General features: G+C 42.6%; 2 protein-coding genes across 3 annotated transcripts in view; one reads left to right on the top strand and one right to left on the bottom strand.

The window, feature by feature from the left end:
- Positions 1-21,297, bottom strand: part of LOC101289275 (tubulin beta-2A chain) — a 145,471-nt gene that overhangs the window by 37,677 nt on the left and 86,497 nt on the right. The gene's annotated exons all lie outside the window — the stretch shown is intronic.
- The window catches only part of RIPK1 (receptor interacting serine/threonine kinase 1), a 40,728-nt gene that overhangs the window by 12,570 nt on the left and 6,861 nt on the right, over positions 1-21,297 (top strand). The window contains exons 2-7 of one of the 2 annotated variants that reach the window (XM_049715417.1): positions 4,885-5,103; positions 5,907-6,063; positions 8,804-8,941; positions 10,653-10,878; positions 12,839-12,988; positions 17,837-17,913. In XM_049715417.1, coding sequence (XP_049571374.1) covers positions 4,952-5,103; positions 5,907-6,063; positions 8,804-8,941; positions 10,653-10,878; positions 12,839-12,988; positions 17,837-17,913 — 900 coding nt within the window. In that variant the 5' untranslated portion in view covers positions 4,885-4,951. Of the gene's footprint in view, positions 1-4,884; positions 5,104-5,906; positions 6,064-6,634; positions 8,294-8,803; positions 8,942-10,652; positions 10,879-12,838; positions 12,989-17,836; positions 17,914-21,297 lie in introns of those variants that run through there. The other variant, XM_033407996.2, reaches the window with a different exon arrangement.

Below are 21,297 nucleotides of genomic sequence, written 5' to 3'. Positions count from 1 at the left end.
ATACTAATAATGAGCTATTAGAAAGAGAAATTAAGAAAACAGTCCCATTTATAATTGCATCAAAAAGAGTAAAATATCTAGGAATAAATTTAACTAGGGAGATGAAAGACTTATATACTGAAAAATTCAAGATATTGAGGAAAGAAATTGAAGAAGACACAAATAAATGGAAATATTCCATGCTCGTGAATGGGGAGAATTAATATTGTTAAAATGTCCATACCACAGATTCAGTGCAGTTCCCATAAAAATTCCAATGACATTTTTCATAGAAATTGAACAGATAATCCTAAAATTTCTATAGAAACACAAAAGACCCCAAGTCATCAAAACAATCTTGAGAAAGAACAAAACTGGAGATACCACACTTCCCAAACTGTATTACGAAGTTATAGTAATCAAAACAGTATAGCACCAGCATAAACATACATATACATCAATGGAACAGAATAGACAGCCCAGAAATAAGCCCACACATAAATGATCAGTTAACTTACAAAAGAGCCAAGAATACAGATGGTCCACAACTTATGATGGTTTGACTTATAATTTTTTAACTTTATGATGGTGCAAAGCAATAGGCATTAAGTAGAAATCATACTTTGAATTTTTATCTTTTCCCAGGCTAGTGGTATGTGGTATGAAATTCTCTTATGATGCTGGGCAGCAGCAGGGAGCTGCAGCTCCTGGTCAGCCATGCAGTCACGAGGATAAATAGCCAATACACTTACAACCATTCTGTACCCATACAGCTACTCTGTTTCAGTATTCAGCAAATTATAAGAGATATTCAACACTTTATCATACAACAGACTTTTTGTTAGATGAGTTTGCCCAACTGTAGGCTAGTGTAAGTGTTTTGAGCACATTTAAGGTAGGCTAGGCTGAAAATGGGGAAAGGACTGTGTCTTCAATAAATGGTGTTGAGAAAATTGGACAGCCACATGCTAAAGAATTAAACTGGATCACTGTTTTACACCATACACGATAACTAACTCAAGATGGATTAAAGATTTCAATGCAAAACCTGAAACCATAAATCTCCTCGAAGAAAACATAGACAGTAAGCTCCTTGACATTGATCTTGGTGACGATTTTTCAAATATGACATCAAAAGTAAAAGCAACGAAAGCAAAAATAAGCAAGTGGGACTATCAAACTAAAAAGCTTCTGGACATCAAAGGAAACCATCAACAAGATAAAAAGGGAGCCTACTGAATGGAAAAAAATATTTGCAAATCATGTATCTGATAAGGGGTTATTAACAAAAAATATATAAAGAACTCACACAACTCAATAACAACAAAAAATATGTTTAAAAAATGGGCAGAATATCTGAATAGACTTTTTAAGAAGATATTTATTTATTTATTTATTTATTTATTTACTTGGTTGCACTGGGTCTTAGTTGTGGCAGGCTGGCATCTCAGTTGTGGCTCACTGGCTTCTTAGTTGTGGCACTCAGGCTCCTTAGTTGTGGCATGCAAACTCAGTTGCGGCATGCATGTGGGATCTAGTTCCCTGACCAGTGATCGAACCCAGGCCCCCTGCATTGGGAGCTTGGCGTCTTAACCACTGCCCCACCAGGGAAGTCCCTGAATAGACATTTTTCTTAAGAAGACATCCAGGTGGTAAAGAGGCACGTGAAAAGATGCTCAACAATATTATCATCAGGGAAGTGCAAATCAAAATCACAATGAGATACCACCTCACACCTTTAGAATGGCTATTATCAAAAAGAAAAATAACTTTTGGCGAGGATATGGAGAAAAGGGAACTCTTGTGCATTGTTGTTGGGAGTATAAATTGGTGCAGCCACTATGGAAAACAGTACAGAAGGTCCTCAAAAAATTAAGCATAGAACTACCATATGATCCAGCAATTCCACTCTTGGGTATTTACCTGAAGAACATGAAAACACTCACTTAAAAAGATATATGCATCCCTATGTTCATTGCAGCACTATTTATAACAGCCAAGATATGGAAACAACCTAAGTGTCCATCGATGGATGAATGGATAAAGAAGATGTGGTCTACATACAATGGAATATTACTCAGCCATAAAAAGAATGAAATCTTGCCATTTGCAGCAACATGGAAGGACCTCAAGGGCATTATGCTGAGTGAGATAAGTCAGACAGAGAAACAAATACTGCATGATCTCATGTATATGTGGTATCTTAAATTTAAAGAAACAAGCTCATCGGCACAGACAACAGATTGGTGGTTACCAGAGGAAGGGAGTTGGTGTGCGCGGGAGAAGTGGGTGACGGGGTCACAAGGTAAAAGGAGCCAAAACAAACCAATGAAAAATCAAGAGCTACGAGGGGCGGCGTGGCGCCCCGGGCTGGGTCCTGGGGCACAACGGGGGATTCGCAGAAAACCTGGGGAGACCAGAAAACAGTAGAGCGCTTAGTTAATGGTGGCATAGCAATGTTAGTTTCCCAGTTTTGACAAAGGTACTGTTAGGACAAATGGGTGAGGGGTGTATGGGAGAAGAAAATTAAATATGTAGAAACAAAAAAGGAAAATTAAAGATTTTACAGTGAACTATCGTATGTGCAGTATTTATATCATTTTACTCTGCTTGCTCTATCGTATAATTATCCATATACTTATCCCTCTCTCTGTCCACCAGGCTCTCGGTCTGCAAGGTAAATTGTCCATAAATACTTCAGCATGCATACCACTAACAAGTTCAGCATGTTTACAGATTCTTCTAGATGCAAAATTTGCCCGCGGTTCTGCAGTGTACATTTGTTGGGTGTTGACAGATGGTTTTGCTTGTGTAACCCAAACCCCCACTGAGATGGTAGAACATTACCTTCACCCCCAGAATGGTCCCTCACCCCGTCCCTGGGCAACCGGTTTCCACCACGGATGAGTCTGACTGTTCTAAAACTTCATGTAAATGAAGTTATATACTATGGATCCTTTGATATCTTCTCTACCTTAGCATAATGTTCTTGTTACTCTTCCACATTGTTGTGTGTATTAGGTCATTGCTTTTTATTGCTGAGTAGTAGAGTCCATCTGTGAACACACCACAGGGTGCTTTTTTGGCCCATTCTCCTACTGATGGACAACTGTTTCCAGTTTTGGATGGTCATGACTAAAGCTGCTCTGAGCATTGTACAGGTCTTTGGGGACATATGCTTACATTTCCCTTGGGATTTCCTCACGTGATTGTACCATTTTGTGTTCCCACCAGCAGCGTGTGAGGATTCCGGCTCACTGGCATGCGGTGGTGGCCGTTTTAATTCTGGATACTCCGGTGGGTGTGTACTGGTGTCACATGTTGGGCCCCAAGGATTTTTATTTTTCATTTCAGTTTGGGAAAGATAAATGAATGAAGGAAGAAGGAAAGAAGGATGAAGCAAATAGCTGTGTTTTGAGATTACACATACTGCATACTTTCCGGCCCTGTGTTCAAAGTCTCCAATCCTCGTCCTTTCCATATCTTCCTACTCTTTTTAGATAGTGCATTGTTCTCTTTGTATTCTTCAGATTCCTTTTCTTTTGTTCATAGTTACTTTAAACCTGTTTATTTCTAAGGATATTCAGTAGTTTAATTACCTGAACAATTGGGGCCTAATACTGCTGTTTGTTGTATATGCTGGGTTTGGCTCATGGTGGACTTTTTTTTTCCGGTGTTTTATAGTTTTGGAAAGGGAGCACATGTTAAGTTAGGCTTTATTTGTTGGAATCCTGTCTGGTCTGCCTTGGGGGTGTTTAGTTTGCTTTAACCTTATAACCCAGGGATGTCATCAGCCTGTGACCATTTTCTGTATAAAAGTTCTTAATTTGGGGGATCCTGGCCATAAGAGGTAGGAGGAGTGTACATTTAAAGCCCAAATCTATTTGAAGACAAGCCCAAGGTTATGAATTTACACGGAGACTTTTTTTTATACCCCAAGCTCAGCCTAAGACAAACAAGTCCCTTTGCTAGTGGACTGCTTTTTTTGTAGTCCATCCTTTCATTGTGGGGTAGGGTAGCACATTGAGAAGGGCCACGTTAAGGGCAGAGTCCTTGTTCCAACCCTCTTTTCTTGCATGTCCTGACCTCAGCTCCTGTCTGTGGCTGGGTTTTAAACCCTGACCTTTGGATGTTGAGGTTGGTGGTGCCCCACAGGGCCACTTCTTAGCTCGGCTGCTGTAACGCGTTACCATAGACTGGGCGGCTTAAACAGCAGACATTTATTTCTCGCAGTTCTGGAGGCTGGAAGTCCAAGGTCAAAGCACCAGCAGATCCAGTGTCTACTGAGGGCCTGCTTCCTGGTGTGCAGATGGCCGGCCATCCTCTCCTTCCACTCTCACGTGGTGGAGAGAAAGGGGGATGGGTGCGGAGAGAGGAGAGGAAGCAAGCTCTCTCCTGTCTTTTTATAAGGCCTCGTGGATGACTAACGTCGTTCCTGAGGCCTCCTTCATGGCCTAATCGCCTCCCAAAGGCCCCACCTCCTAATACTGTCAGAGCTCGGGCTTCAACATACGAATCTGGGGGGCACACGGACGTTCAGCCCACGGCAGCCATCGCGTGGCCCTTGCCCCACATGCTGTTTGTTTTCTGTCCCTGGAGTTCTTTTCCTTTCTGCTGAGCCTAGCTATGCACTTGAATGGATGTTTGTATTATGTTATCCAATGTATACGGGTCCTTTGTAGCAGGAGAGTTTTTAGTCTTTCATGTTGCTAGAAATGAAAGTCTAAGGAAGAAAGATTTGTGGTTGTCTGTGATTCCTGGAAATATGGAAAACTTTCATCTTAGAGACTATAAATCTATCTTCAAAAAATAAAGGCACACCAAGCGCGTGGTGGAACGTTACATACATTTTTTGAATAATGATTTTTTTGCACTGATGTGTCCTCTTATTTTCTTCACAGGGACAGCTCTGAGGGGAAAAAACCAGTTGTGTATTTTGGGGGCATTCTGAGCCTTCAGAAGGAAAGCAGACATGTCCTTGGATGACATTAGGATGAGCTCTACCGAATTCCTGAGGCAGGAGGACCTGGACAGCGGGGGCTTCGGGAAGGTGTCTCTGTGTTTACACAGCTCCCATGAACTCGTGGTCCTGAAGAAGGTGTACACGGGCCCCAAGCGCACCGAGTGAGTTGGGGGCAGAGGCAGATGGGCCACGTGACTGGTCAGGGCGGTGGACACGGGCAGCACAGGCTTTAGAATGAGACAGATGGGGTGCAAGGGTCAGCACCTGGGCTTTATGTCAGATAACCTGAAGGGTGGATATTAACATCCTTGAATCGCTGATAAGGGTTCGGAGGCCGGCTAGGGAAGAGCTCAGGGCTGGTAAATAACGGAAGAAAGCTGAAGAGGAGGCAAAGAGAAAGGGAAGACGACGCAGGGCAACGCAGGGGCCGCAGGGGCTGATGGAAAGGGAATGGGAGGGAGCAGGGAAGGCGGATGGAAGCCCTTGCTTCACCTTGTTGGTGAGAACCAGCCCTAAGTACAGGAACAAAAAGCTGGTTCATGAATTAGAGGTTCCAGGAACCCTCTCTTTAAGGCAGTTGGTGGCATTGTTTTACTTCCCTCTGTTCTCGCCAGAGTGGTTATGAGAGAGACCGCGTTTTTTATTACACTGTCCAGCACAGTCCTTCTTTCCGGCCGCGTTTCGCTGCTGCTGTTCATGTATTGATACTTTGCGTTGATTCGTTCATCCGTGTAACATTTCTTGAGCACTCGCGGCTGGTCACTGGGAGAGAGGAATGTAGAGTGAACGAGCAACCGCTTCGCCTTCCGGAGCTTGTGGTCTGTGTCTGGTAGAGACCAGCACGTGCACAAGGGGTGACAGAGCGTGTGCGGTGATGCCCCACGGAGTCCCAAGCCGTGGCGTTTCTGGGGGCAGGAAGGGAGCGGGGCTGCCTCTGTCTGCCTGAACCCCTTTCCTCCCCCAGGTACGACGAGGCCCTCCTGGAGGAGGGCAGGATGATGCACAGGCTGCGGCACAGCCGCGTGGTGAAGCTGCTGGGCGTCATCATGGAGGACGGGAACTACTCGCTGGTGATGGAGTACGTGGAGAAGGGCGACCTCATGCGCGCGCTCAAGGCCCAGGTACCCAGGCCCGAGCGCGCGCCCTGCCAGCCCCTTGGTGCACAAGAATCCTTTGTGAATGGCTGGATATTCGGGATTTTCTGAAGTCAGCCCCTCATTAAATCTTCCTTGACTTTCCATGCCCAGAAGGTGGGCTCGCCCTCCTCTCAGTGCCTACAGACAGGTGTCCATCCCTCTCTCGGAGGGTCATCTCTAGGTCTCAGTGTGGTAGGAGGCTTTTGTCAGCCACTCTCAGATCCACAGTTCATAGGCAGGCACTGTCTTTACGAAGCACGTGGTCTGATGGGTGCGTGCATAATGGATTACAATTAAATATTGATTGATTAAAAGATGTACACTATAGGGCTTCCCTGGTGGCGCAGTGGTTGGGAGTACGCCTGCCGATGCAGGGGACACGGGTTCGTGCCCTGGTCCGGGAGGATCCCACATGCCGCGGAGCGGCTGGGCCTGTGAGCCGTGGCCGCTGAGCCTGCGTGTCCAGAGCCTGTGCTCCGCAATGGGAGAGGCCACAGCAGTGAGAGCCCCGCGTACCACCAAAAAAAAAAAAAAAAAAAAAAAGATGTACACTATAATTGACTGTATGAGAAGATGGAATATTAGTGATTGCATTTTGATGCCATTGAAGAAGCTTATAGGTTAAATATAGAACATTAGAATAACAATACTGGGTAAGGAAGGCTTAGAACAGGAAGGTTAATATTGCTTTTACCAAAGACAGATAACTTTAAAGCAGTTTTAAAAGTGTACATACCTGTTAAGAGCAAGGCCTTGTGCTCTTTGCCCAGGAAGCAATAGCAAATGTGACACAGACAAGTAACGGGACAGGAAATGAACAATCTGGTGTGGTGTTGTTTTGATAGACATGCTCATAGCGAGCTCTGGGAACACAGAAGAGGGGCTCTCTCCCCAGCGTGGGATGGATGGGAAGGGATTCCAGAAGAAGGAGGCTGGAGCGGGAGTGTGACGGACAAGCAGAGGGTTTGAAGCAGAGAACTGGGGAGTAAGTCACCGTTCCAGGCAGAGGGAAGGGCACGAGCGAAGGAACTAGAGCCTGGCCGGTGTGGGGAACTCAAAGAACTGGGGTGGGCACAGTAGAGAGTGCCCGCGGGGGAGCTACGACTGTCCTTATGCAGATATTCCCCCCTCTTCCCGTCTTCTCCCCTCCCCACCCCCCAGCTGCCTGAAGCTATGTCAGTTCTTCAGTTCTTTTTCAGTCGGACAAATCTCACAGATAGTTGCGGGCAAAGGTAAACGATAGTCACTTACTGGTTGTATTGTAATTTGATCAGACTTCTCTTCTTCCCCATCAAGATATGATCTGTGAAGCAAGTAGGCATTTTGATTGGGAGATAAATCGTTTGGGACAAGAGACCTTCTGTGGGATGGATCAGGCTAAGATAAGGTGCATCCGTTGGGGCTCAAGAAGAAATTCAGGAGGATATGAGGGAGACAAACAAAAAGAGGGAAAAAAGGGGGATCTACTTGGCATGCTCACAATTTTTTCCCAAGTCCAAAGGTATACCAAGGAAAAAGGCAGAATCTCTGGCCTTTGTTTTTTTTGTATGTGGTGATCAGGCTACTGATGCTGTAGTGCAGCCACATTGTGACTTCAGATGTTTGGGGGATTGACTTGGGAAGCTAACTTCCATCATTTAAATTTTTTTCCTGTTTATCAGCAACTAACATACACATAAATTTTTAGGAAACAGCCTATTTGTAAACTAGGGACTGCATACACATACACACAGACACACACACACACACACACAGAGTGAGAGTTTGTGTTTTTCAATGTTAAGCAAAACTGTTTAATAGAAACTGAAATTGTCTGTATTAACATTGATATTCATATAACTAGAATACAATTTTAAGTGAGAGTGACCGGAGAATCTACAAAGGCTTGACGTATCTGATACCAAATCACCAAACAGATGTTAAATTCACTTTAGCATTGTTTTAACCACATCGTGTCATCTCATAGATTAATCTTTACATGTTTTTTTTTTTTTTTTTGTGGTACACGGGCCTCTCTCTGTTGTGGCCTCTCCCGTTGCGGAGCACAGGCTCCGGACGCGCAGGCTCAGCGGCCATGGCTCACGGGCCCAGCCGCTCTGCGGCATGTGGGATCCTCCCGGACCGGGGCACGAACCCATGTCCCCTGCATCGGCAGGCGGACTCTCAACCACTGCGCCACCAGGGAAGCCCTAATCTTTACATGTTTTTGATCAATGTGAGCACATTCCCTTGTATTCTTTTTTCTCTTAACCTTATTTCATACATACGTTTTTATGACACTGTTTACATATTTAATATATAGTAGCACATCATATTAGTACGCCATTGAGAATATTTGTGTTTTTTGTATATATATGCATTCATTCAACAAATATTACAGGCACCATGCAAGGTAGTCAGGACACATCTTAAGTAAATAATAATAATAATAATATAGTTTCGTTCTCAAGGAGCTTAATTTTATAGCATTTTTGCATATTACCATATTGGCGTGGAAGTTTTATTTGTACACTGACAAAGCACAGCACGAACACCCTCAGCAGTTGGGATGAAATCTCTCTTAAAGGGGGGCTTGTTTTGCAATGACAGCCGTGCTGCAGGGCCTGATAGAAGGAAACCTGGTCTCTCTGTCCTAAGGTTCAGACCCCACTACTCTTGAAGGAAACGGTTGCTTTGGCCTCTTTGATTACCTTTCCATTCACGGACTTACTATCACTCGTTTTAGATCAGTATCCCTCTCTCTGTGAAAGGAAGGATAATTATGGAGACCATTGAAGGAATGCGCTACTTACACGGAGAAGGTGTGATACACAAGGACCTCAAGCCTGAAAATATCCTCGTCGATGGTGACTTTCACATTAAGGTAAACCATAGTCAAGGCTTCTGGAGGATTGGGGTAATTTTAGTTTGTAACTGTCCGCTGTAAATCCACTTTCGGACGTGATACATGCTGAAAGAAGAGCTGGCGCAGCTCGTAACTGGTGATGGTGGTGCCGGAAAGCGCTACCAAGGAAGGAAAGGCAAGATGCAGATTTGATGGAGTTGATATTTTTTATTTATTCATTTACTTTCATCTCCTTTTTTATTTTTAGTATTTATTTATTTACTTATTTGGCTGTACCCGTGGCATGCGGGATCTTCGTTGCCATGAGCGGGATCTTTAGTTGAGGTATTTGAGCTCTTAGTTCCCCGACGAGGGATAGAACCTGGGCCCCCTGCATTGAGAGTGTGGAGTCTTACCCGCTGGACCACCAGGGAAGTCCCGTCATCTCCTTTTTCAAACTCAGTTTCCTGTTGAAAACTCTCTTTCCACTGTAGTAAAAGGAAGAAGGCAAAGGGTTTTTCTTTTGCTCACTCAGGAGCAAGCACTCACTAGGCGGAGCATCACATCTAGTTGGCTCTGGCAGCAGGAATCCAAGCGCAAGCATCTGAAAGGGGAAGTGGCGTCTGGCGGAGGACTCGGGAACTGCTTACACAGGCATCCCTTCACCAGACGATTCTGCTTCTCACACTCTGTTCTAGTCCTGGACGGGGGTTTTTATTCCTGTGTCTTTAAAAGAAGGTTCTTCTTTACATTAATAACTTATCTGTTATGTTCTGGGTTAGAATTTGAGGATTTTAGATAATCACGTGCCAGAAATCATCCCCAAATGCTTGGATTCCTTGAGGCAAAAGTGAAACTGTCACCTCTGATGTCTTAACTGTAGTGTTCTGTCATTCTGCCCTGCCGCCTCCCTCTTTGTTCCTGGTAGTTTTTCTTTGCTTTTTCGTCTGTTTTTCCCTCCTTCTCATCCCACCTTCTCTTAGGTTCAGAACAGGTAGCACTGCAGTCCTTATCCTCAGTGTTGGGATCCTCGGAAATTCGCATCCTTGGGCTTCTGGACACCATTTGGGAGAATAGACGATGCAGTACCATCTGCTATACAAATCTGCTGGGAAGAAAGTACCTGTTTTTTCCTAACCTCAGAAATAGTTGAAAAATATATGCAGAATAAATGAGGAATTAGAATGAACATGTTTTGTTGTGTTCATCTCAGAAACATCTTCTGCTTTTCTCACCCCACCCCCAGGTTTTATTGCATAAGAATTGAGATACCAGAATTTCACACAGACATTTCTGTTTTGTTTCCTTTTTTATAAATTTGTTTCTTTTTTTGGCTGTGTTTGATTTTTGTTGCTGCGTGCGGGCTTTCTCTAGTTGTGGCGAGCGGGGGCTACTCTTCTTTGCGGTGTGTGGGCTTCTCATTGCGGTGGCTTCTCTTGTTGTGGAGCACAGGCTCTAGGCACGTGGGCTCAGTAGTTGTGGTGCACGGGCTTAGTTGCTCCACGGCATGTGGGATCTTCCCGGACCAGGGCTTGAACCTGGCGCATAGACATTTCGTAAGGGAGATTTTCTAGATGGCTGAGGACATACAGTTGCTACTTCTGAGCATTAGCTGTTTTAAACTTATCTAGTGCAACCATTTGGAAATGTTACTGTACCTCACATCTACTGAAGAAGCTCCAGATTTGAAGGCAAATCTGATTTGCTTGTAGCCTTCACAGAACAATCCCGTGGGTTTGCTCCCTTGCAGATAGCTGACCTTGGCCTTGCCTCCCTTAAGACGTGGAGTGAGCTGATGAAAGAGGAGCTTACTGCGCAGAGGAGAGGAAACAGCACCACGAAGAACGGCGGCACCCTCCACTACATGGCCCCCGAGCACCTGAACGACGTCAGCTCGAGGCCCTCCGAGAAGTCGGACGTGTTCAGCTTCGCCATAGTGCTCTGGGCCGTCTTTGCCAACAAGGAGCCGTATGAAAGTAAGGCAGTTACAGAGGAGTGGGATTTGGGTACTAATCAAAGTTGTTCAACAGAATATGAGCCTTCAGTGAAGTCAGTTAAGATGTATCATTGTTTGTTCATTTAATGTCTGTCTTACCGACTGGACTATAAGCTCCACAAGGGCCAGGACCACATCTGTTCCATTCACTGCTGTTTCCCCAGTATCTACACATACAGTACCTGGAACGTAGTAGGTGCTCAGGAAGTGTTTGTTGAAAGAATGAGTCATCTCAGTTTAGGAGTCAGGGATCGTAGGACAGGTAGGAGCCTTGGTAACGCGTCTAAGCTTGGGAGGTGCTGTAACATTCCATAATTCCTGCCGGACAGGAAGGCTTGCCGGCTTCTGCTTATGAGGGGTTAACCCTTTCAGGGCATACACTCCATACTTTCATTCATCCCCTAATCCTTCATTCATTCAGAAATTGTTTCTTTTCAGTACTTACTGTGGGACTTTACTCAGAATTGAGAATATAAAGATGAGAAAGTCGTGGTTTGTGCAGGAGAACAGATTAGCCGTTCTTCAGTCTGTTAAGTATCTAAACTAATGGACGTTCTCCTGCCCATTCTTCCTGGGTGATTATCAGCTCCCATGGTTTAATGATCACCTCTTTGCTGACGCCTCCCAAATCTCCAGCCCTGGCCTGGATATCCACTTGTCTATTAGTCAGACCCAGTCCACATACCAGGGGAACCCCAAAGCAGCGTCCCCCCAAAACAAAGCCATCTCCTCCGTGCTGTCCTAGTAGCTCATTCAGCTTTGCTCTTGTGTTCAGAAAATGGAATCACCAACCACCAACCGAGCTGCCCAACCAGAAATTTTAGTCATCCCATACTCAGCCTTGCCCCTCATCTCCCACCTCCAATCAGACACCAAAACCTATGAATTCGGGACTTCCCTGGCGGTCCAGTGGTTAGAACTCCTCACTTTCACTGCTGAAGGCCCAGGTTTAATCCCTGGTCGGGTAACTAAGATCCCGTAAGCCATGTGGCGTGGCCGGGAAAAAAAACAAAAAACAAAAAAACAACAACTGTGAACTCAAGGTGTATCTGATTCAAGGTACATCCGCTTCTCCCCATCCCCCACAGGGCCCTCACTAGGTCAGACCCTCTGTGTTTCTATGGCAGTCTCCTCGCACCGCCCGCCATTCACACTGCAGCCAAACTGCTCGACCTAAAAAGCAAATGAGACCGTCTCACCCATCTGTTTAAAATCCTGCCAAGGCACCCTTGACATTCAGGGTAAAGTTCAGATTCCTCAGTGTGGAGTACAGGGTCCTTTCTGATTTGGCTTTTGTTTCTCTCTCTAACCTTATTCCTTCCTCACTTCCTTTGGTCAATATGCCCAGTTACACTGAACTATTCATAATTTCTGGGATGCATCATGATTTCTGCAACTTCCAGTCTATTCATATCCTGCTTTCTTAGCCTGGATCCTCCTCTCTGAATCCTCCTTCCCACTTCTTTACCTGGATAATTCCTGCCTATTGTTCTGCACTCAACAAAGCCTTCTCTGACCTTCTAGTCGTGGTCCTGTTACCAGAACCCTTTGTACTTACTTCTCGAGTAGCCATTATCACTCCACATTTTAAGTCACTCTTATTAAACTGAGCTCCTCCAAGGCAAGCGCTGTCCCGTATTTGTCTTTGTATGAAAATCTGGAGTGTGGCATTGGCTTTATTCACATATTCCATTTGCTCTACGAGGAGTCAGCTTTGCTGTGAATTCTCTCTTTCATCTGCAGAAACTAAAATGCTGTTTGATCATCTCTTCAGTGGAATTCATCAGCTCGTTGTCACAGGGCCGTTCTGCCCCTGCTGGACGCGGCGGCTGTACTGGGAGCGTCCCCTAGGCAGAGCGGCTTCGTCCAAGTTCTGTCACCTCCCTGCCTGAGAGGAGCAGGACCTGAGAGCTCAGCTTAAGCTCCTCTTTGTTTTATAGATGCTGTCTGTGAGCAGCAGCTGATAATGCGCATTAAATCTGGGAGCAGGCCGGACGTGGAGGACATCACTGGGCACTGCCCGCGGGAGGCCGTCAGCATCATGGAGCAGTGCTGGGCGGTGAATCCAGAAGATCGGCCGACGTTTGCTGGTGAGCATCTTCCATGGCTGCACAGTCTCCGCGTGGTGACCTTCCTAGTGAGATGCCGACAGGAAGTTGCTTTGAGTTTTTAGAAAACTGAGTTCCACTTGTGATTTCAACTGACTTTCTAGATTCCAACCACTTTGTTCAATGAAAAGTTGTCATCCCTCCCCAGAGCATGAAGGCATGAAGGTCCTCTTGTTTCTTTGTGGGGTTTTTTCCCCCATAATTAACTTTTTAAAAATTGTGTTAGAATATACGTGACACATAATTTACCATTTTAACCATTTTCAGGTGTACAGTTGAGCGACATTAAGTACATTCACAATGTTTGCACCCATCACCACGATCCGTCTCCAAAACTTTTTCATCTTCCCCAGCTGAAACTGTATCTATTAAACAATAACCCCCCCACCTCCTCTCCCCCAGCCCCTGGCACCCATCGTTCTGCTTTCTGTCTCTCTGAATTTGGCTCCTCCGGGCCCTCATGTAAGTGGAATCACACAGTATTTGTCCTTTTGTGACTGGCGTATTTCACTGTGCACAGCGTCTTCAGGGTTCATCCACGTTGTAGCCTGTGTCAGAATCTCCTCCCTTTTCACTGCCGAGTGGTACTCTGTGGTATGTAGACCACATTTTGTCTAACCATTCATCTGCTGAATGGGTTGCTTCCACAGGCCTTCTTATTTCTTAGCTTTTATTTCATTTCCCTTCCCTTGTGAAGCTGGCATCTCTGGAAATGTGATTTTGTCATTTGGATTGGGCCAATAATAGAAGGAGAAGGAAAGGGACATGGACATCCCACATCTGTGTACCTCTTCTCATTCCCTTGTGTTGCCCAGGATCTTGCTAAAGTCCTAGAGGCAGAGGAAAGAAGAAAATCAGAGGAAAGGGGCAGAGGAAATAAGAAAAGCAGGTGAGGAAAAAATAAATAGCAGGAAGGAACGTAGGAGCCTACAAAGGATTTTGCTCTCATATTTCTGCTATGAGAAAACAGAATTGAAGCCCTACCTACCACTCCCACCAAAGGGTTAGAGGGGTGATTGATTTAGTTGCCTGTTTTCTTATTTGCTGAATCTTATCCTGGCTTGCTTTCTTCTCTCATGCCTTTTTCACTTTTTTAAACTAAAATTCTTATTTTGAGGTAATTGTAGATTTACATGCAGTTATAAGAAATAACACAGATATCCCATGCACCCTTCACCTCGTTTCCCCCACTGATAACATCTGGCCAGACTACAGGACTGCATTACCACTGGGATATTGACACTGACACAGTCGGATACAGAACCTTTCCATCACCACAAGGGTCCCTCCTGTTGCTCTTTCATAGGAGTAAAGCTGCTGTAAATATTCATGTTGCAGGTTTTTGTGTGAATATAAGTCTTTGTTTCTCTGGGATAAAAATACCCCGGAGTGAAAGAACTAGGTCATATGGTAGGTTCATGTTTAGGGTTTTTTTTTAAACAAACTGCCAAACTGGGAATTCCCTGGCGGTCCAGTGGTTAGGACTCCGTGCTCTCACTGCCAAAGGCCCAGGTTCAGTCCCTGGTCGGGGGACTATGATCCCACAAGCCGCGTGGCACGGCCAAAAAAACCCCAAAAAACAAGGTCACACATGCCAACAACAACAACAACAAAACAAAGCAAAACAAAACTGCCCAACTGTTTTCCAGAGTGGCTGTACCATTTTATATTCTCACCAGCTTCTCTGCATCCTTACCAGCATTTGGTGGTGTTGCTGTTTTTTAATTTTAGCCACTCTGATAGGTATGTAGTGATATCTCATTGTGGTTTTAATTTGGATTTCTATAATGGCTAATGTTGGTGAATGTCTTTCCATGTTCTTATTTGCCATCTGTGTATCTTCCTTGGTGAAAAATGTTGCTCTATGTCTTTTGCCCATTTTCTAATTGGATTTTGTTTTTTCACTGTTGAATTTAGAGTGTTCTTTATATATTCTATATATAGTATTCCTTTCTTGGACATGTGGTTTTCAAATATTTTCTTCCAGTCCGTAGCTTGGTTTTTTTCATCCTTTTAGTAGGGTCTTTCACAGAGCAAAAGTTTTTTATTTTGATGAAGACTCATTCATTAATTTTTCCTTTTATGTATTATACTTTTGGTGTCAAGTCTAAGGACACTGTCAGGGTTAGATCCCAAATTTTTTTTTCTGTTTTGTTCTAAAATTCTTACGGTTTTACATTTAAGTCTCTGTTAAGTTTTTTTTGTTTGTTTTTTTTTTGTTGTCAAGGAAAATTTATTATTGCTAACCTAAGAATGGTAACACAGAACTAAATATTGGTTGTTTTTCTTGCCAGTTATTTAATTTATGTCTTACTGGGAAAATACCATGATCCATTTTGAGTTAATTTTTGTATAAGGTGTGAGACTTAGGTTGAAGTTTGCTTTTTTTTTTTCTTTTTGCCTCATTCCAACGCCATTTGTTGAAAGGCTGCCCTTCTTCCCTTGCATTGTTTTTTGTCCTTTGTCAGAAATCAGTTGGGATATTTGTGTGGGTCTATTTCTGGGTTCTCTGTTCTGGTCCATTAATCTATGCATCTATCCCTACTCCAGTACCTACGGTCTTAATTACTCTAGTGACATAAGTTCTTGAAATTGGATGGACTGATTTCTCCCACTTTTTTCTTCATTTAAAAAGTTATTTTAACTTTAGTTCCTGTCTTTCCATATAAAATTTAGAAAAATCTTGTCTATGTCTAAAAAAAAGAATCTTACTGGGATTTTGATAGGAATTGTGTTAAACCTGTGTATCCATTTGGGGAGAATTGACATCTTTACATATTGAGTCTTCTAATCCATGAACACAATATGTCTCTCCATTTATTTAGATTGTCTTTGATTTCTTTATCAGTGTTGTATAGTTTTCAACATACAAGTCCTATATATCTATTTCCTTTTTTTTTTTAGCAATTATAAGTAGGTTGTATTTTTAACTTAGGTGTCCATTTGTTCATTGCTAGAATATAGAAGTAGAGTTGATTTTTTATATGTTAATCTTATATCCTGTGACCTTGTTGAACTCACTAACTGGTTCTAGGAGTTTTTTTGGAGATTTTTTTAGATTTTCATGTCATTTCCAAACAGGGACATTTTCATTTCTTTCTTTCTGATCTGTTTAGTTTCTATTTCCTTTTCTTGCTTTATTGCACTGGCTAGAATTTCCATTCATTTTTATTGTTCTGTCTTCCATTTCACTGACTTTCCTCTTTCTCCTCCATTTTGCTGTAGAGTTCATCCACTGAGCTTTTTATTTGCCTTATTTTATTTTTCAGTTCTAAAATTTCACTGAAATTTCTTTCATATCTTCTGTTTCTTTGTTGATGTTTTCTATTTTTTCATTTGTTTCAAGCATGTTCATAATTGCTTCTCGAAGCATTTTTATCATGGCTGTTTAAAAATCTTCGATGTGTAATCCTAATGTCTCTGTCATCTTGATGTTAGTTGTCTTTTGTCATTCAGTTTGTGACCTTACTGGGTCTTAGTATGATGAATGATTTTTCTATTGAAACTTGTACACTCTCTTACTATGAAGCCTTCTGTTTTTAACTGGCCTCTTCTGACATGGCTTTGATAAAGAAAGGGTGACTGCCACCTTGTTAGCACCAGGTGAAAGGAAGTCAGTTTCCCCACTTGGCCCTGTTGACACCTGAAGTGGGAGGCTTTTCGTTACTACTGGTCAGGGGTGAGGGTTTCAGTGGAGTCCACATGGTCTCCATGGACACTGCAATGGAGGTAAAGTCCCGACTCACCCAAGGCCTCTTCTGATAGTTCCCCATCGGGATAGGGAAGGAGCATCTTATTACTGCCAGGTGAGGATGCAAGTTCAGTCTACCCTTATTGTCCACTGACACCACAGGAGTAGAGGGGCTATTACCACCTGACTGGAAGGAAAGTTCTGGCCTCCTGTTTGGCCTTCTCTGACATCACCCTGGTGGGGTGTTGGAGCACCCTGTCCGTGTCTTCTGGGGTCGGGAGTCTCAACTCCCCACTCAGCCTTTGCTGGTGGGGGTGGGGGATGGAGTCATGATTTTTCTATGGCATTTGGCTGGAGAGTGGTTATGGACTAAGCACTCTGTCTTGCTAGGCTGCCCCTTGCTTAGCCCTCTGGCCAGAAAGAACAGGTTTTTTGTTTTTTGTTTTTTGTTTTAAGAACAGGCTTTTGTTGGGCTTTTTTGTTGGGTTGCTAGCTTCTTCAGGTCCAAGTCTGAGATCTGTGCAGCAAAAGAAAAAAAAAAAAAAATCCAGTAAGCTCACTGCCATGTCTTTCCTCAGATCCCAAAGTCCCTAGCTAGTCTGACTTTGTCTCTCCTCCTTTCGGTCTCCTTACGTTTGTTTTATATATAATGTAACATATAGGGGTTCTTGTCATACTTAGTGGGAGAAATGAGGAAAAGTACGTCTATTCCATCTTCCCAAAAACGGAAATTACATTTTTCTTTTAAGGCAACAGCTCTAACTTTATACCAGATCCTTATTCTGAGTGTTCCACCCTATAGTAACTCAGATGCCAAAGGGACAGAAACAAGGAGTCCACCCATCTTTTTTCATTTGGAAATTAACTCGTATTAGGTAGGGCTTTGTGCTGCAGCCAGAGAAACTGTCTATTATTAGGCAGGAGTCCTGGGTTTCCAGTGATATCCTATCCTTCGTTCTGTCTGTGTAATAGTCTTGTTAGTCTCTTTATGAAAGTCAGTGATTTGGCATTTAAGTTTATATTTCCCTGCTTTGCCCACAGATTACGGTAAGTAATTCAAAGATAATAGATTGGTAATATTTTAATTTTATTCTAGAAAATACTTAAGAAATTTAAAGTACTATTTTTTTTATATATAGGCATTGAAGAGAAATTTAGGCCTTTTTATTTAAATCAATTAGAAGAACATGTAGAAGAGGATGTGAAGAGTTTAAAGGTAGGTAACATAGCAGCTGCTCAAAATGCTAACATATTGAAGCATATATATTGTCAGTCATGAAAACCAAAGCATTATACTTTATTACTGAGATTTGAGGTAAGCTAGCTTGGTAACCACAAAAAACAAAATAGGCAGTTTTATGCAGATATCATCAAGTTAGCATACCGGACCCGTTCCTCTGTCAAAACTAATGAAATGAGAGAAAAATATATCTACCAATATGAAAACAAAAGCACAACATTACTGGAACAGGATGGAAAGTACCATAGGTGGGTCAGTCATTTTGAGGAATTCTTGAAAGATAAAAAGCCAACAGAATTATTTATATCTGTTGACACATAAAACAGGAAAAAAGTTTTAAAAGGCTGCCCCAAACATGATAATCAAGAAGTCACAGAGGAAGACGTCTCGGGTCAGCGTGTAGAAGAAGTGAGTGGTCACACGGGACGTTGGTAGGCGTCGTCATTTGGGAGCCATGGTTGTGTCAGTTTTAAAAGTTGGCTCCTCCCTCCTCACGTCTTGTGCCAAAGCAGCAGATGGAAGCAGCATGTGCCCAGGGCTGAAGCAGTGAGTTTGGTGCCTGAGATCAGAGAGGTATGTCGGAGACTGTTGCCAACTAACCAACCAAGAGGAACAGAGACCTCCCCTCCTCACACACTCAGGAAACAAGCTGTTATCTTAAGTCTTACAGCAACGTGCTGCTATAATCGTGAAAGGGAGACTGCAGTAAATAAAACAGGCAGGCAGACAGAGATTTTAAGATATACACACACACACACACACACACACACACACAATCAGATAGTCAAGAATTGCCAGGCTGGCCATCATCGAAAAATCTACAAACAATGAATGCTGGAGAGGGTGTGGAGAAAAGGGAAGAACCCTCTTGCACTGCTGGTGGGAATGTAAATTGATACAGCCATCGTGGAGAACAGTACGGAGGTTCCTTAAAAAACTGAAAACAGAACTACCATACAACCCAGCAATCCCACTACTGGGCATAGACCCTGAGAAAACCATAATTCAAAAAGAGTCATGTACCAAAATGTTCATTGCAGCTCTATTTACGATAGCCAGGACGTGGAAGCAACCTAAGTGTCCATCAACAGATGAATGGATAAAGATGATGTGGCGCATATATACAATGGAATATCACTCAGCCATAAAAAGGAATGAAATAGTGCCTTTTGTAGAGATGTGGATAGACCTAGGGACAGAGTGAAGTAAGTCAGAAAGAGAAAAACAAATACTGTATAATATCGCTTATATGTGGAATCTAGAAAAATGGTACAGATGAACCTAGTTCCAGGATAGGAATAGAGACGTAGACGTAGAGAATAGACATGTGGACACAGGGTGGGAAGGGGAGGGTGGGATGAATTGGGAGATCTGGATTGACATATATACACTACCATGTGTAAAATAGATAGCTAGTAGGAACCTGCTGTATAGCACAGGAAGCTCAGCTTGGTGCTCTGTGACGACCTCGATGGATGGGATGGGGGTGGGAGGGAGGTCCAAGAGGGAGGGGATATAGGTGTACATATAGCTGATTCACTTCGTTGTACAGCAGAAACTAACACAACATTGTAAAGCAGTTATACTCCAATTAAAGAAAAAAACAAAATTAAAATAACATAAAAATGCCTATGTGTTAAGTAAAAAGCAACATACAAAATGCTACAAACTGTACACATAGTTAATATCCTGTGTCATTCTCCCCTAAATCATTCATATGTTGATTCTGAATATTTTTGATCATCTACCTATGCAGCAGGCACTCTGTTAAGACCATAGTGCAAATATGACCGGGGAAAAAACTTGTAGGAAATACAAAACGTTAATTTTTTCACTTGAGTAGGTTTCTATTTAAAGATAATCCTATACATTTTCTATATCTTTTATAATGAGTATTATTATTTTTATAAGGGAAGAAGTTTTTTTTTAATTGTAGTAAAATATACATAACATGAAATTTACCATCTTAACCAGTTTTTAAGTATACAATTCAGTGGCATTAAGTATACTCACAATGTTGTACCACCACGACCAGTATCCATTTCCATTTGTATTATCCCAAACAGAAGCTCTGTATCCCAAGCAACAGCTCGCCATTCCTTCCTCTCCCCAGCCCCTGGTAACCGCTATTCTAATTTCTGTCTCTATGAATGTGACTCTTCTAGGTGCCTCATAGACATGGGATCATACAGTTTGTCTTTTTGTGTCTAGCATATTTCACCTAGCATAACGTTTTCAAGGTTCGTCCATTTTGTAGCATGTATCAGAACTTCATTCCTTGTTAAGGCTGAATAATATTCCATTGTACGTATACGTCACATTTTGATTATTCATTCATCTTTGATGGATACTTGAGTTGTTTCCACCTTTTGTCTATAATGAATAATGCTGCTATGAACACTGGTATACAAGTGTCTTTTTGAGTCTTCGCTTTTAGTTATTTGGGGTATATACCTACGTGTGGAATTGCTGGATTGTATGATAACTATACATTAAACATTTGAGGAGCCATCAAACTGTTTTCCATAATATCTACACCATTTTATATTCCCACCATCAACTTACAAGGGTTCCAATTTCTCTACCTTCTCACTAACACTTTTCATTTTCTGGGTTTTGTTTTGTTTTGATAATAGCCATTGTAATGAATGGCAGTTTTGATTTGCATTTCTCTTTGAGTAATGATGTTGAGCATCTTTTCATGTGCTTCTTGGCCATCTGTATGTCTTCTTTGGAGAAATATCTATTCAAGTCCTTTGCCTGTTTTTGAACTGGGTTTTTTCTTTTTTGTTGTTGAATTATAGGAATTCTTTATATAATCTGGATATTCATCCCTTATATTTATGTGATTTACAAAAATTTTTCCCTACTCTGTGGGTTGTCTGTTCTCTCTCTTGATAGTGTCCTTTGATGTACGGAAGGTTTTAATTTTGATGTAGTCCAGTTACCTATTTTGTTGCCTGTGCTTTTGGTGTTATATCCAAGAAATCATTGTCAAATCAATGTCATGAAGCTTTTCCCCTATGTTTTCTTCTTATATAATTTTAGCTCTTAAGCTTAGGTCTTTGATCCATTTGAGGTAATTTTTATATATGTTTGTGTATGTTGAAAGGTAAGGATCTAACTTCATTCTTTCACATGTAGATACCAGTGTTCCCCCACTGAATGGTCGTGGCCCTCTTGTCAAAAATCAATTGGCCAGGGACTTCCCTGGCGGTCCAGTGGTTAAGACTTGGTGTTTCCACTGCAGGGGGCAAGGGTTCCATCTCTGGTTGGGGATCCCGCATGCTGTACGGCAAAAGTAAATAAATAAATAATAAAAATAAAAAAATCAATTGGCCATATATGCAAGGGTTTATT

Source organism: Orcinus orca, chromosome 10 (genome assembly GCF_937001465.1).
Source record: "Orcinus orca chromosome 10, mOrcOrc1.1, whole genome shotgun sequence".
In the NCBI taxonomy this organism is placed as follows: Eukaryota; Metazoa; Chordata; class Mammalia; order Artiodactyla; family Delphinidae; genus Orcinus; species Orcinus orca.
The sequence above is the reverse complement of the archived record's forward strand: the minus strand, read 5'-3'. Positions and strand labels throughout refer to the sequence as shown.